Here is a 15,725-nt window from a genome sequence, read left to right as displayed (position 1 = left end):
GCGTTTCATGACCCGACAAGGTAGCTTCATCAGTGTTATGAAGGGAGTGGGGTTGGCTCTCTGCCAGCGAACCGTTTGCATATAAACAGAGAGGAAACAACGCTCAGGAAGGAAAAAACCCAGCTCAGAGGGCACCAGGGACCCCACAGTCTTTCTTTCCTTCCTTCCTTCCTTCCTTCCTTCCTTCCTTCCTTCCTTCCTTCCTTCCTTCCTTCCTTCCTTCCTTCCTTCCTGGACTGATGATGTTCCCTAGTTGGGTCATGAAACGTCTGCAAGAAAACCACCCAGCTCAGAGAGCACCAAGGACCCCACAGTCTTTCCTTCCTTCCTTCCTTCCTTCCTTCCTTCCTTCCTTCCTTCCTTCCTTCCTTCCTCCCTCCCTCCCTCCCTCCCTCCCTCCCTCCCTCCCCACTCTTCTAGCACTGGTGCTCTTCTGTAGTTCAGTCATGAAACGTCAAAACAACCAAACTCGGAGAGCATCAGGGACCCCACAATTTTTCTCCTCCTCCTCCTCCCCCCCGCCCCCTCCTAGCACTGATGATGTTCCCTAGTTGGGCCATGAAGTGTTTGCAGGAAAACCACCAGCTTAGGGGGGCACCAAGGACCCCCAGCTGGATTTGAGCCGAGTTCAGGAACAACCCCGAGCCGGGGCGTGGGAGCAAGGGGTCTCTTCCTTTAAACTAGGGGGAACTGAAGTGGGGGGAGGAGAACGTGACGTATATTATTCTGCCTCCCCAGTCGGAGAGGCGTCAGTCGCTGGCCTTCAGCATCCTGAACACCCCGAAGAAACTGGGGAACAGCCTCTTGCGCCGGGGGGCCAATAGGAAGGTGACCCCCAAGAATTCTCCCCGGAGCGGCAGCCGGAGGTCTCCAAGGACTGCTACATCTTCGCAGGGCAAGGTAAGGCAGTGGGAGGAAGCCCCCAGTTGCCCACCCTCCCCTCCCCAATATCCTAACCCAGATCTGAGCTGAAACTACTTTCTGCTGGATGTTCTACGGAGCCGTGTGTGTGTGTGTGTGTGTGTGTGTGTGTGTAATTGACATCCTAATACAGGTAGTCCTCGACTTACGACAGTTCACTGGAGGCACTTGTCACCCAGATTGAAAGGAGCTTAGGGGGGTGAGGGGTGGGTAGGAACCCACAAGCCTTGATTCCAAAACCGGGTTAGCTTCTTTGTTCTCCTCCTCCTCCCCCCTTCCCCCCCCCCCCCGTCCTCAGCTGCCCAGCCCGGGCCGTCCCCTCCCTGTCCTTCCTCCCCCCCCTCCCCAAATCGGGTCCTTCTGAGCCTCCTTTGCCTCCACAGGTCTCGGGGGCGGCCACACCAGGCAAGTGCGCGCTGGCCCGCTCTGCAGGGTTGCATGCAGCCTTTCCTGTCGGGGGTCTAGTGGAGGCACATGCACACAGGGGTCCCCTCCCCTTTCCCCTCTCCCACACGGGGGGGGGCTGGTTTCTGGGTCAAAGCACTGGAGGGGGGGTGCACATCTGTCTGGGAGGGACCCGGCCTCACACTCCGGCTGATTTGCTGGCTCCAGCGGCTTTCCTGCCCTCGGCCAGCCTCACTCCCCTCGGTTTCTTTTGGGGGGGGTGAGCAGGAGGATTTCCCCCCCAGTCTTGCCCAGCTCCCGGGCCTCTCCCCCCACTCCCCGGCCACCCCCACCCCCCCGGCCGGCTGTGTCCAGCGTCCCAAGAGCGTCTCTTTCTCTCTCTGCAGACCAGCTCCAGGTCCCAGAAGGGGAAGTTCTGAGTCCTGCCTGCTTCCTGGCTGCCGATTCCACCACCGATTCCACCTTCCATCGCTCCGCCGAGGACAGGGGGGAAGGGGCCGCTGCCCCTCTGCCGCTGCCAGCCCCTGCCTCTCCCCGTGGCCTCTCCCCCTGCCTCAAGCAGGCCTAGCAGCTTGGCCTTCTCGCCTCCCTCCCCGTTCACAGCCTCTGTGAGTGTTAGGCGCCCTCTTCCTTCCCCTTCCCCCTCCCCTCCCCTCCCTTTCCCTCCCCTCCCCCTTTATCCCTTTTCTTTCCTTTTTCCCCTTCCCCTTTCACCCTCTGTCCTTTTCCCCCCTCCCCTCCCCTCCCTTTTCCCCTCCACTTTTATCTTCCCTCCCTTTCCTTACTCCTTCTTTTATCTTTCTTTATCATGGGGGGGTCTCCTGCCAGTGCCCCCTCCCCCTTGCAGTCTCCTCCCTCCTGGGTCCCTTGTACTTCTTTCGGGGAGGGCTCAGCTGCCGGGCCACAGACAAAGAGAGTGACCGGGGTGGGGGGGCTCCTCTCTTGCACCTGCTTCCTAGCACTTGGGCCTTCTCGGGGCAGCCGGGGGCCGTTCCCTGGCCGAGGAGGGGGGTGGGGGGGGGCTCTGCCGTTCTTTTCGGGGTGGGGAGGGACCGCTCGGGCACACGCCTCTCTTTCTGCCACAGCTTTACTTAGCTTCCTTGCTTCGTATCGCAGACCCGCAGAGCCTGGGTTGGGGCCGGGGGAGGCTTCCAGGTGGGGGTGCCAGAAACTCACCTGGAGCAGGTAGGTGACGGGGAGCCTTCCGCTGTCGGGCTGGGGCGACCCTGGGCAGCCTAGCGGGTGGGCTGGGCTTCTGGCCCAGCGAAGCCCTGAGCCCTCAACCGGAGACCCCAGGGAGACCCTGATGGAGGAAGGCTCCCGGGCTGGGGGGGGGCGGCACCACCTGGGTCTTCCCCTGCTTGCACCCTCCACTACTCGCCTTTGTAGAGACGTTAGCAGGAAATGTGTCATTTTAAATAATGTTTCTACTTGTAAATAAATGTTATTTTTCTCCCAAGCGTGGCTTTGCAGCGAGTCCTTTTCCTGCCTGCTTAGGTCAGCCCCATCAGCACTTTGGAGGGGGGGGGACCTCATAATCGTGTTGGACTGGACAGGGCTGAGCTGCGGCGTAAGGCCGGTCTGCCGCCGTGGCCAAGAAGCAGCTTCTCCTGCACACGATTCTCTCAAGAACCCTGCTGGGATCTCGTATAAAAGGAGAAAAGTCTCTCGTACGTGAAACCGAAGCAGCAGCAAGAAAAGATATTTGATTTCACACATCCAGGATCCAGAGATGGAGTGGAATAGAAAATAGAGAATGCAGAATAGAATTCTTTATTGGACACACAAAGAATTCGTCTCCTGTTCAGAAGCTCTCAGTGTACGTACAAACAGCAAGTCATAGGTCATAGGTCATAGTTACAATCATTAACCGTAAGTTACAAAGAAGAATCGGAGCATAGGGGGGGGGGAAACTTTCCTTTACAGCAGAGCGTCCAACCTTGGCCGTTTCAAGATCTGTGGACTTCCATTCCCAGAATTCCCCAGCCAACCTGGCTGACTGGGGAATTCTGGGTGTTGAAGTCCACAGCTCTTAGAAGCTGTTGGACACCTTTGATTTACAGGCTCAGAAACATGTCCCGGAACCTCAACTACATTATTTAAGGTACTAAGAAATGTTAAAGCTTATTTAAGAATATTAAGAAAGTAATTAAGAATACTAAGGAAGCTTAATAGTCTTGTCTCAGCGGCGTTACAGGCTGCCTTGGTGGTCCTGGTCAAGGGGCCAACTTCCTTCTCGGTGCCTGACCTCTTCTAGGCCTGCCCAGAGGATTTCCCCCCCTCCCCCCCCCAGGGTCACCCTTTGACTTCTGGGTACACACAGATCATATTTCGCACCAACACTAAAGAGGGGCGGTTGAAACGGGCTCCAGAAGTCAGCAGACTCACAGCAACTTACAAAAAGGCCTTTTCGAAAAGAGAGAATGCTGGAAAAGTTTTTTTTGTTTTTGTTTTTGCAAGCATTGTGGAACGTTACACGGTCCTCGGTTTACGACCTAGCTGAAAAATGGGACTTATGACCGAGTTTGAAGTTTCCGCAGCCGCCCTCCCCCATCATGGTCATGGATTCAGGACTCTTGCCAGCATCTCGCCGTCATTTGACACAGTTTTATGACAGTTTTGCCTCAAACTAGGATTCGATTTGAGCTTTTGGCCAAAGGGTACCCGTGGCGGAAGACCCGATTCACATTTTTATTTTTTAATCCCATTTATATCCCGCCCTTCTCCGAAGACACAGGGCGGCTTACAATCGTAAGAAGCACAAATCAAGGTGCTTAGCAGTAGCCTTCATTCTATGTATATGCCTGCTTATTATTAGGGCTTTCACACACACACCCCAAGCGGCATTATTACAGAGTCAGCTTAATTGCCCCCAACAATCTGGGTCCTCATTTTACCCACCTCAGAAGGATGGAAGGCTGAGTCAACCTTGAGCCTGGTGGGACTCGAACCTGCACTAATTGCAGGCAGCTGGGGTTACTTAAGGAGGCAGTAGCCCACTGCTCCACCAAGGCTTCTATTCTATTCTATGCCATGCCATTTTTATTTATTTATTTATTTATTTATTTATTTATTTATTTATTTATTTATTTATTTATTTATTTATTTTAATCCCATTTATATCCTGCCCTTCTCCGAAGACTCAGGGCGGCTTACAAGCTTAGCAGTCGCCTTCATTCTATGTATATGCCTGCTTATTATTAGGGCTTTCACACACACACACCCCAAGCGGCATTATTACAAAGTCAGCTTAATTGCCCCCAACAATCTGGGTCCTCATTTTACCTACCTCGGAAGGATGGAAGGCTGAGTAAACCTTGAGCCTGGTGGGACTCGAACCTGCACTAATTGCAGGCAGCTGGTGTTACTTAAGGAGGCATTAGCCCACTGCTCCACCAAGGCTCATGGGTGGCCACTGTGTTCACTTAACCACTGCAACCCCCCCCACACACACATGTTGATCACATGACTGACCCATTTTATAACTTAACCGTAATAGGGAGGCTTCCTGACAGTCGTATGTGGAGGACCAGCTATAAAGATTTCTCCGAAGAAGTCCCACCGGGGGGGGGGGGGTTCCAGGAAGGGAGGGAGACCCTGGATCCCTCCCCCCCAGGGAAGGAGTATGGAGGGGCAGCAAAGAAGGCCCCCTCCCCACACTCCAGAACTGGTAGTCCTCAACGAGCACAATTGAGCCCAAAGCTTCTGCTGCTGAGGCGTTTGTTAAGTGAGTTTTGTCCCATTTTACGACCTTTCTTGCCACAGTTGCTAAGTGAATCGCTGCAGTTGTTAAGTTAGTAACACCGTTGTAAAGTGAATCCGGCTTCCCCCATTGACTGCTTGTCAGTAGGTCTTAAAAGGAATCACATGGGACCCCAGGACACTGTGACCGTCATAAGGTTGAGTTAGTTGCCTGAATTTGGACCACGTGACCGTGAGGATGCTGCAACGGTTGTAAGTGTGAAAAAAACGGTCATCACTCACTTTTTCCAGTACCATTTTGAACTTTGGTCAACTGTTGCAAGTTGAGGACTACGTATAGCGCAGGTACAAACACAAGACCTGGGGGAAGAGCCACCAAGGGCCCTTTGCTCAAGGATTTGCTAAAGTTGCTAGGATATTGCCGCCTGTTCCCAATTTTGACCCGGTCACTTGGGGAAATAATTCCACCCCCCTCTATTCTAGCATGGAAAAACAACAACGGGATGGCACTTAAATTTCTGGCTTTTAATAATCGGTGGTGTGAACGCCGCGGGGGAATTAAGTATGGGTTGGAGAGGAAACGTTTTACAGAAACGGAGCGAGAACTTTCTCCTTTACAATCTGGGTTTTTCAGGTCTGCGTAACTTTTCTTCTTTGCCTTAAAATGAAGTACAATTCAAGGAAAAGCAGCGGGATTAAACCGTTGTTTCACAGAAGCCAAGATAAAAGTCGTAAGATAAGACGTTGAAATCTTCTGCAGCGTTTCCAGGAATCTGGTCCCGCTCGGCTCAGGCGTACCCAAGTAACTCCCTGGCCATTGATATGTTTTAATAAATTTTTATGTCACCCGTCTACCCCATAAGGCGACTATGGGTGACTTACAGACTACAAAAAAAGTCCAATAAAAAATATTCAAAAATTTCAAAAAAAAATACAAAAACCCAGGATTAAGAGATGGGCGGCAGAGGGCAGCTTTTTTTTTTTTATCCTTGCAAGGTTGCTGTAAAATACACTCGCAAAAGTGCACAAATCAGGGTGCAGGATCAAATGGGGGGATCTTGGTTTGGTGCAAAGGGTTCTGCGTTAAGATCCCCTGTTTAAAATCTTCAACATATTTGTTCATCAGGATGCTTTCTTTTTTCCGGAACATTATTCCCCAATATTCTAAGCCAGGGTGGGGCAGGAGGGCTGCCCTGCGTGCGTCTCCTTTGGGCTGAAGCTCCTTTGGTGGAGAGGTGGGCCCAGGTTCGAGTCACCAGCCGGGTTGCCGGCTTGACTGGAGGAGAAAAGGCACGTTCCATTTCCGAGCAGAGATCCTGAAAAATGGATTTTTGCTCTATTGAGTCCTAGATGAAGATGCTTAGTCCTCAGCTATTGCATCCCTTTGGGGGGCGGGGGGGGGGCGGGACTGGTTCCCAGGCCCTAAAAGGGATGGTGGATGCTGGAATGTGGGTTCCTTGTTGCTCTCTGAGCATAGGTATACCCACCAACGCTGCCAGGGCAAGCCACTTCCATAAATGGAGAGCAAAACCCCTTCCTTCTACCACTGATGATGTTCCCTCGTTGGCCATGAAACGTCTGCAAGGAAAGAGCCAAGCTCAGAGAGCACCAAGGACCCCACAGTCCTCTTCCTCCTCCTCCTCCTCCACAAACCCCCCTCCCTTCTAGCACTGATGATGTTCCCTTGTTGGGCCATGAAACGTCTGCAAGGAAAGAGCCAAGCTCAGAGAGCACCCAGGACTCCGGGCTACAAAAATAGTGGGTGCTGGAATGCCAGAGAGAGGGTGGAGGGGGCAGGAGTAGCTTATACGAAAGATAAAGGGGAGGGGGCGTTCTATCCATGTGCTATGACTCTGGAGTCACCATCAGAGGTTAGGTTGCTTTGTTCCCTCCAGTCCTGGGGAGCCTGTTTCTCACGTGCCCCCTTCTCGGAGGGAAGTGTTGGGTCCTTGTGAAGACCCAGAGTGCTCTGCTTTGACTCTGGCTCTCACTTAATGGAAAAAAACTCATTTAATGGAAAGATAGATGGGGTCCCACCACCAAGGCCAGGGAATCTGGATCTTCAGAGCCCTTGAGTTGGTGCCCTGCCTTGGCCACTTTTTTGGACCCGTGGATTGGGCAGACCCCCAGCGGGATCCTCCATCTTCAGGTCCTCCGTGCCCCTCGGGTGAACCCCGAAGCGTGCTGGGTTGGTGTTCCTCACCCCGGGCTCCTCTGGCTAGTCTTGGGGAGTCTTTTTCTTATCTGGGTAATCCCACAGGATGGCCTTCCGGAATACCCCAGAGGGGTCGGTGATGATGCAGTCGAAGCTGGTGTGGAGGTCGCGCGCCATCAGCGGGGAGAAGATCAGCGCTCGGGTCAACTGGCTGCCTTTCTCTCTGTGGACCAGGAGCAGAAGAGAAGCTGGAGAACAGAGACAACCAGCACAAGCCCCCCTGGGAACTGGACGTCTTGTCTGGAGTGGCTCCTTCCCTGGATCCCAGCTGGTCCCCCCGCCCCCTTGCCCAGTTCTTGCCTCCTTCCAGAAGTACTAGATCCAGATCTTTCCCCACACCTATTTTCTCTTCCCACCAGACTAGAAATACGGATCTACCAGACTTCAGCTGTTGTGCGTTTCAGGATCAGAATCAGAACAGAGCTGAAAAGGACCTTGGAGGTCTTCCAGTCCAACCCCCTGCTCAGGCAGGAAAACCTAAACCATTTCAGACAAAGGGCTGTCCAGCCTCTTCTTAAAAACTTCCAGTGTTGGAGCATTCACCACCTCTGGAGGCAGGTAGTTCCACTGGCTAATTGTTCTCACTGTCAGGAAGTTTCTCCTTAGTTCCAGGTTGCTTCTCTCCTTGACTAGTTTCCATCCGTTGCTTCTTGTCCTGCCTCCAGGCCTTTCTTTATCCTCGTTGCTCTTCTCTGCACTTTCCCCAAAGCCTGTCATGCAGTGGCCAAAACTGGGTGCAGGACTGCAGGTGGGACCTGGCTAAAAGCTTTATAAAGCGGGACTAACACCTTTCTTCCTAAGGTGCGTCCTTTGTCCTGAGTAGTTTAACCCGGGACAGATCCTGCCTCCCCCGTTTTCCCTTGCAGAAAAGAGCCGGGCCCTCTCCACTCACACGGTGGGCTCCTCCTTCACCGATCCGTTTGGGTACAGCTGGTCCACGAAGGTGTCATTGGCCAGCCAGTACATGATGCCGCTCTCTGGGTGGGCGGTTTCGCCGTGGCAGCAGACCCGGATCTTCTCTCCTGGGAGCCAGAAGGAAAAGCCGGACCTCGTTCACCCCGGGAGGAACCACAGATGCCCACCTGGGCGCCTCCTGTTGCCCCCCCCACCCCTTGACAGGCAGAGGGTGGCACGGATCAGCGTCCGCCCACAATCCCTCCGCCAGGTGTTCTCCCAACCAGGCCCCCGAGGGGCTCCCTGTGGATTCCCTTGGGCAGGTGGTCCTCGACTTACGACATTTGGTTGAGCCCAACATTTCTGCTAAGACACGTACTGAATTTCTCTTGTGAGACATTTGTTCGGCGGGTTTTGCCCCGTTTTAGGACCTTTTCTGCCCCCGTTGTTAAGTGAATCACCGCAGCTGATAAATTAGTAACACGGTCGTGAGCTGAATCCAGCTTCACTCATTGGCTTTGCTGGTCAGACAGTCACAAAAGGGGACCACGTGACACCCCCTCCTCGGGACACAGGGCAACCGTCATAAGTATGAGTCAGTCGCCGAGGGTCCGAGTTGTGATCATGTGACCCTGGGGATGCTGGAATGGTTGTAAGTGTGAAAAATGGTCACAAGTCACTTTTTGGGTGCCGTCGTAACTTCGGACGGTCACTAAATGAACTGTTGTACGTTGAGGACCAACTGTAGCTTGTTCAGACTGCAACTCATCCACCCCTCCTTGGCCCTCCCTCTCCAGCTGCCGACACCGGCGGGACTCACCCAGGGAAGGGCTGAACCGGAGACAGGAGGTGATGCCAGAGGCCTTCTCGGGCTGGGAGGGGGCTGGGCGGTGCAACCCCTGCCCCCCCCTCAGGCTCCTCTTTGTAGGTGGGGGTCTGCATCCACATTTGTGCGTGAGGTCTGCAATGGGCAGTCAATAAATTGAATAATGTAATTTAATTTAATAATTTAATTTGTATACCGCCCTTCTCCCGAAGGACTCAGGGCGGTGAACAGAGCAATACATAATAAAAACCAGGATACAAAAATTAAAAAGTAATTAAACTACAATGCCCGTAATAAATTAATACATATTAAAATTAAAACCGATTATAAAACCCAGCCCCAACCCATCAGACCAGGCCAGCTTGTTCAAAAAGAAAGGTTTTGAGATCACGCCGAAAGGAGCGAAGGTCGGGGGCCGTTCGGAGCTCAACCGGTAAGCGGTTCCAAAGGTCTGGCGCGCCCACAGAGAACGCTCTCCCCCTGGGGGCCACCAATCTGCATTCTTTGATCGGAGGCACCCTGAGGAGGCCCTCTCTGTGGGAGCGCACTGGACGGAGGGAAGTTGACGCCGGCCGCAGGTGTTGCCGTAGGTAATCCGGACCCATGCCATGTAGGGCTTTGTAAGTCATCACTAACACCTTGAACCTCACCCGGAGAGCAACCGGCAGCCAATGCAGCTCGCGGAGCAAAGGTGTAGCATGGGAGTATCGGGAAGCTCCCAGCACAACTCGCGCGGCTGTATTCTGCACCAGTTGGAGTCTCCGAGTGGACTTCAAGGGCAGCCCCATGTAGAGAGCATTACAGTAGTCTAGACGAGAAGTAACGAGCGCATGAGTGACTGTGCGCAAGGCATCCCGGTCTAGATAGGGTCGCAACTGGCGCACCAGGCGAACCTGGGCAAAGGCCCCCCTAGTCACAGCTCCAATATGCTCTTCCAAAGAGAGCTGTGAGTCTAGAAGGACCCCCAAGTTGCGGGCCCTATCTACGGGGGGTAATAACTCACCCCCCATGGCCAGGGATGGAATAATCGGAATTTCCCGGGATGCCGGCACGAACAGCCACTCAGTCTTGTCAGGGTTGAGCTGAAGTCTGTTCCTCCCCATCCAGACCCGAACCGCCTCCAGGCAACGGGACATCACGTCGAGGGCATCACTGGGGTGGTTTGGGGTCGAAATAAAAAGCTGGGTATCATCAGCATACTGATGATTCCCAACTCCAAAACCACGAATGATCTCACCCAGAGGCTTCATGTAGATGTTGAACAGGAGAGGTGAGAGGACCGACCCCTGAGGAACTCCACAAACGAGAGACCTCAAGGTCGACCTCTGCCCTCCTGCCAACACCGACTGCGAACGCCCCAGAAGGTAGGAGGAGAACCACTGAAGAACTGTGCCTCCCACTCCCAACCCCCTGAGGCGCCGCAGCAGGATACCATGGTTGATGGTATCGAAAGCCGCTGAGAGGTCTAAAAGGACTAGGACAGAGGAACAGCCCGTCCCACGCCCGCCAGAGATCATTCACCAGCGCGACCAATGCCGTCTCCGTGCTGTACCCGGGCCTGATAATAAAATAATATATAAGATAATATACAAAATAACATATGAAACATAAAATAAAACAATAAAACAAAATAATGAAATGAAATGAAATAATATATAAAATAATAATAAAATAATAAAATAAAATAATATATAAAATGATAAAAAATAATAAAATAATAAAACGAAATAATAAAATGAAATAAAATAAAATAATATATAAAATAATAAAAAATAATAAATACAATAATAAAATGAAATAATTAATAAAATAACGTAAAATAATAAAATAATAAAAACAAAATTAAAAGGCTCTGGAAAGCAGAATCCGTCCGAGGCTGGGAGCCCCTTTTCTGACTAACCAACTTTATGAAAAAGCAGATGCTTCTTCTGTCAGCTGCAGCTCACTCCAGCAGAAGCCTAGAGTGGCTGGACTGAGGGAGGATTTGCACTCTGCACCACCCATCTCCTCCTTCCTCCCGCCCCTTTCCCACTCTCCTCTGGCCTCCAGGAGCCTCGTGTGCCCCACTCTCTCTGCTGTGGGGCCGCAGAGAAGCCAGGCTTGGCTTCTTGCCTCGATAAAGATTAGGCCTGGCTGGGTAGGGGGCTGAATTCATGACGGTGTCAGGCTTGGCAGGGGGCCAGTGGCTCTTCTACTGCTACCGTAAAAACATCAATAACCCCATCGGCATTGACAAAATCCCCATCGGTCAATTGCAAGAAGGCAGCTTGGCTCAGAAGGACTGAAATCCCACCACGAGTCATTTAACCCCATCAAACCACGGCATCTGCCTTTCCCAGGCCCTTGGTGAGGACTCGATCTAGATGGTAAAAAGGGGCCGGATCCAGTCTGAACATCTGGCTGTGCGACCCACCACAGTCATACAATGCGATGCCACCCCGTGGCGCTACCTTGGACAGAGGGGGACGCACTAAGCAGAAGCAGCAGCAGCAGCCAGCCAGCGAGGGTCCGGACACCTGGAGAGAAAAGAGTGGGGAGATCAGGGGGCCTCCTAGGTTCTTTGGGAAGTGGGGCACGGGGCTCCGTCCCCGTCCGTCAGCAGTCTTGAACCCAGGAAGGGCCAGGGGTGAAAGAGGATCTCCTTGACAATTAAATTCAGTGGTGAAAAATGTAAGGCAAGAAAAGTCAGAATTGTGGCAGCTGAAGTCCAGAAGTCAGAAAAGGGCCACGGTTCCCACCTCTGGTTTAAATATTTGTTCAGAGTTGGACAGCTTTATGAATGCACTAAAACAATGATTTAAAAATAATAAAATCCTACGTCAAGCTGCCCTGTCAAGCCTGTTGTGATTCAGGGTCAGCCTGTGGTTTCGGCAGTTGGGTCGGACGACTCAGAGGAGGAGGGGGGGGGTGTTGAAGACCTTGCTGAGGGGGTTGAAGATTTTATTTTTTTTTATTATTATTTTAATTCCATTTATATCCCGCCCTTCTCCGAAGACTCAGGGAGGCTTACAAGCTTAGCAAAAGATCTTGCTGATGAGAGCCCTCAGCCAGGCCCCTCCCACATGGTCACCACGGAGACCCAGCTGTGTGAGCCTGACAGCGTGGATGAAGATGACCCACAGCTGGTCCTGTTCAAGGACGCCCGAGGCAGGAGGCAGTCAATCAGGAGTAAACAGAGGAAGGCAATGGGGCACCTCGGAAGGAGGCAGAGAGAAGCCACGCCCTGAACTCTATATAAGGGTAATGTGTGGGAGGGCTGGTTTGCTGAAGGCAACCGCTTGGATAGTTCGTGTTTCGTTTGTTTTTGTAGTAATAAATTTGGCAGGCGTAATTCCAGCCTCTTGCCTTCTTGTAAAAGGGGTTGTCCCTGCCTTTTCTGCAGGGCCGGTAGCAGGCTGGTACAGAACAAAGCCGTCCATTCTCTTTTTCAAGAGAGGCAATTTTAAAAAAAACACGTTGTGAACAGATTGTCTCCAGCATCTCACACCCAGATAAGCAGGGATTAAGTCAGACAAACAATCAAGCAGAAAAGAATATCCTAATAGAGGAACTAGCAGTGAGAAAAATCCACACTCCCACCCAAACTGACCGGACAAACTGCTGCTATATAAACAGCGAGCGAAACACGCTCACTCCATAATCCTGATGGCGTTACCTAGTACGGTAATGAAATGTCCACAACAAAACAGCCCGGCTCAGAGAACGAAGGAACCCCCACTATCAAATGCCTTCCAAGTTTTCCCAGAGCAGCTTGCATTATAATTTGATAACAGAAGAGGATAGTAATTAAATTCAATACATAAAAGAATTAATTAAAACAATAAACGCATAGCAAGTAGTAGAGACATCTTAAAAATAATTGTGGCAAACAGATTTACACTATCGACTTAGACTGTACTGTGAGTGCATTTTTGGCTTACTGTTTATCCCAAAGCAGCTTAACCACAGTGAAAAGCAGACAATATAAAACAGAACCCAATTAATATATCAATATTAAAAGGATGGGAACAGATAAACGCTTGTGGAAAGAGAAATTACAGAAATAAGGGAGCATAAGAAGATACCTGAACAAATTTAAACCCTTCTGGCTATCTGGGAGACAACTAAGGGCAGACATCCATTCACCCGTCAATCTCTCTCTCTTTATCTATATCTTATGAATCTATCTCCCCTTCTCTCTCTCATCTCTCTCTTTTTCTCTTTCATCTCTCGTTCTCTCTCTCCACCCCAAGCTGGCAGGAATAGCCCACGCTCCAGAAGACAGGCTTAAGATACAGAAGGATCTTGGCAGACTTGAACATTGGGCGCTATCTAAAAAAACGAAATCCAGTTAGAAAAAAAGTAAGGCACTACATTTAGGCAAGAAAAACCAAATGCACAGGTACAGTGGTACCTGGCTCAATAGCAGTAACTGTGGGAGGGATCTTGGCGTCCTAGTGGACAAACAGGAGCCAGCCGTGTGCAGCAGCCGCCAAAAAAGCCAACGCAGTCCTAAACCGCATTAACAAAAGGGTTGAATCAAGATCACTTGAGGTACTAATTCCGCTCTATAAAGCCTCAGGAAGACCACACTTGGAATTCTCCATCCAGTTTTGTTCGCCACAATGTAAAAAAAAGATGTTGAGATTCTAGAAAGAGCAACAAAGATGATCAGCAGGGTGGAGGCTGAAAGGTATGAAGAACAGTTGCAGGAAATGGGTGTATCTAGTCTAGTTTAATGAAGAGAAGGACGAGGAGGGACATGATAGCAGCCTTCCAGTATCTCAGGGGCTGCCCCAAAGAAGAGGGAGTCAAGCTCTTCTCCAAAGCGCCTGAAGGCAGGACAAGAAGCAACGGATGGAAACTAACCAAGGAGAGAAGCAACCCGGAACTAAGGAGAAACTTCCTGACAGTGAGAACAATTAACCAGTGGAACTACCTGCCTCCAGAAGCGGTGAATGCTCCAACGCTGGAAATTTTTAAGAAGAGGCTGGCCAGTTGCCTGTCTGAGATGGTATAGGTTCTCCTGCTTGAGCAGGGGGTTGGACTAGAAGACCTCTAAGGTCCCTTCCCGCTCTGTCTCTCATCCATCCGACCCTCCAGCCCACTTATATGCCGCCCACCTGGCTATTCATCCCTACAATTTGGCAGGAACCCTACCAGAAAGGCGCAAGGGGTCAGAGAAGGGAGGGGCTGCCCCCCTTATCCTTTCGGGACCGCCCGGGCCGAGTCGGCCGGTGCTGGCTCCGCTCCTCCGCCCTCGAAGGTCGCCGGGCCTCGCTTGAAATCCCGGCGGCGTCCCCGGGAAGGCTCCGCTTGCCCTGCGCCGCCGATCGGGACGCGCGGGAGGGCTGGCCTGCGCCAGGGACGCGCGGGCGCCGGGCCGGAGGAGGGGGCTTCGGCGACCCCCTCCCCAGCCGGCCGGGCCTCTCCCCTCGCCAGGGACCCGGCTGGCTTCCCCGGGGCGCTTCCTCGGGGCGCCGGGCTCCATCGGAGACGCCGGGCGGAACTTGGCGTACCTGGCTCAGGTGGGCGCTGCCAGAGGGGGAGGGGCAGGACCCTCCGATCCCCGGGAGCAGGTAGGTGGGGGGGAGGCGGCCGGGGCGTCGCTTACCTGGGCCTGAAGGGGGCATGGCTGCTCCTTCCTTCCTTCCTTCCTCCCTCTGGGCAGGACTGCCTGATGGGGCCGGAGGCAGAAGGAGCGCTTTATAGCGAGACTCGAACTCAAATCAGCACTTTTTTTCCCCCCTCCTCTCGGGGTGACTCAGCCGCCCCCGGACGCGGCCGGAAGATGCCCAAAAGAATAGAACGGAACGGAACGGAAGAGAATAGAATAGAATAGAAGCTGGAAGGGACCTTCGAGGTCTTCTAGTCCAGCCCCCCCCCTCAAGCAGGAGAACCTTCACCATCTCAGACAGGTGACTGTCCAGTCTCTTCTTAAAAGCCTCCAGTGATGGAGCGCCCACAACTTCTGGTGGCAAGCTGCTCCACTGGTTAATTGTCCTCCCTGTCAGGAAGTTTCTCCATAATTCCAGGTTGCTTCTTTCCTTGATGAGTTTCCAACCGTTGTTTCTCGTCCTTCCCTCTGGTGCCTTGGAGAATAACCTGACCCCCTCCTCTTTGTGGCAGCCCCTCAAATACTGGAACGCTGCTATCCTGTCTCCCCTATTTCTTCTTTTCTTGAGACTAGCCAGACCCAATTCCCGCAGCTGTTCTTCGTACGTTTTCGTCTCCAGGCCTTGGATCATCCTAGTTGCTCTTCTCTGCACTTTTTCCAAACTCTCAACCTCTTTTTTTGTGATATGGTGACCAAAATTGGCTGCAGTACTCCAGGTGTGGCCTCACTGGGGCTTTATAAAGCGGTACTAATACCTTGCATGATCTTGATTCGATGCCTGGCTGCCCCCCACACCCAGATCTTTGGGAAGGAAAGACCCCCCCCACTCCATTTGGTTGAAGGGATGATGGGCCCTTTTACTAAGTGGTCGCAGCAAATCAAGGCAGGGGTCCGAATAGTCCCAGGCAAAAGTGCAAGGTTTTCTCTCTGTTCCTGTCCCTCCCCCCCACACACACCCTTCTCTCCACCTGCATAACTTCCCTAACTTCCTCTGCCCCTCCCTCTGTTTATGGCAGGATGCCAGCAAGCTCAGCGATGTGTAGTGAAGATGGCAGAGCTGACATGTAACCTCTCACCCCCCCCTTTTCTGCCCCACATGGCAACCAAAGGCGCCCCCCCAAACCTGGTTAAAAGGTGGCTCGCATCCTAATGGCTGCAGCTGTCAA

At 52.3% G+C, this 15,725-nt stretch overlaps 2 protein-coding genes across 6 annotated transcripts in view; one reads left to right on the top strand and one right to left on the bottom strand.

Annotated features, from left to right (window-relative positions):
* NUMA1 (nuclear mitotic apparatus protein 1) overlaps window positions 1–2,785 on the top strand; it is a 60,118-nt gene extending 57,333 nt beyond the window's left edge. For 4 of the 5 annotated variants that reach the window (XM_081327783.1, XM_081327787.1, XM_081327785.1 and 1 more), the window contains exons 25-27: window positions 739–900; window positions 1,305–1,326; window positions 1,713–2,785. In XM_081327783.1, the coding sequence (XP_081183909.1) occupies window positions 739–900; window positions 1,305–1,326; window positions 1,713–1,894 (366 nt within the window). In that variant the 3' untranslated portion in view covers window positions 1,895–2,785. The remainder of the gene's footprint in view (window positions 1–738; window positions 901–1,304; window positions 1,327–1,712) is intronic. The other variant, XM_081327786.1, reaches the window with a different exon arrangement.
* A 4,035-nt stretch (window positions 2,786–6,820) lies between these two features.
* On the bottom strand, window positions 6,821–14,733 carry IL18BP (interleukin 18 binding protein). Its single transcript, XM_081326258.1, has 5 exons — window positions 14,557–14,733; window positions 11,414–11,479; window positions 8,958–9,098; window positions 8,136–8,265; window positions 6,821–7,406 (listed from the first exon to the last, which is right to left on the bottom strand). Exons 1-5 carry the CDS (start codon window positions 14,573–14,575, stop codon window positions 7,247–7,249), a joined length of 516 nt encoding a protein of 171 aa, XP_081182384.1. The 5' UTR covers window positions 14,576–14,733; the 3' UTR covers window positions 6,821–7,246.
* Between the last annotated feature and the right edge of the window lie 992 nt (window positions 14,734–15,725).

The sequence above is a fragment of the Vipera berus genome (assembly GCF_964194415.1).
Source record: "Vipera berus genome assembly, chromosome: 4".
Classification (NCBI taxonomy): domain Eukaryota; kingdom Metazoa; phylum Chordata; class Lepidosauria; order Squamata; family Viperidae; genus Vipera; species Vipera berus.
The sequence above is the reverse complement of the archived record's forward strand: the minus strand, read 5'-3'. Positions and strand labels throughout refer to the sequence as shown.

Excerpts from the sequence above, each read along its gene's own strand:
- IL18BP (XM_081326258.1), bottom strand. Across the intron at positions 9,099-11,413 it reads TGCGTCCCCCTCTGTCCAAG|ACCTCACGCACAAATGTGGA; the intron begins GTAGCGCCACGG and ends TGCCCATTGCAG. Across the intron at positions 8,266-8,957 it reads CCGGTTCAGCCCTTCCCTGG|GAGAGAAGATCCGGGTCTGC; the intron begins GTGAGTCCCGCC and ends TCTGGCTCCCAG.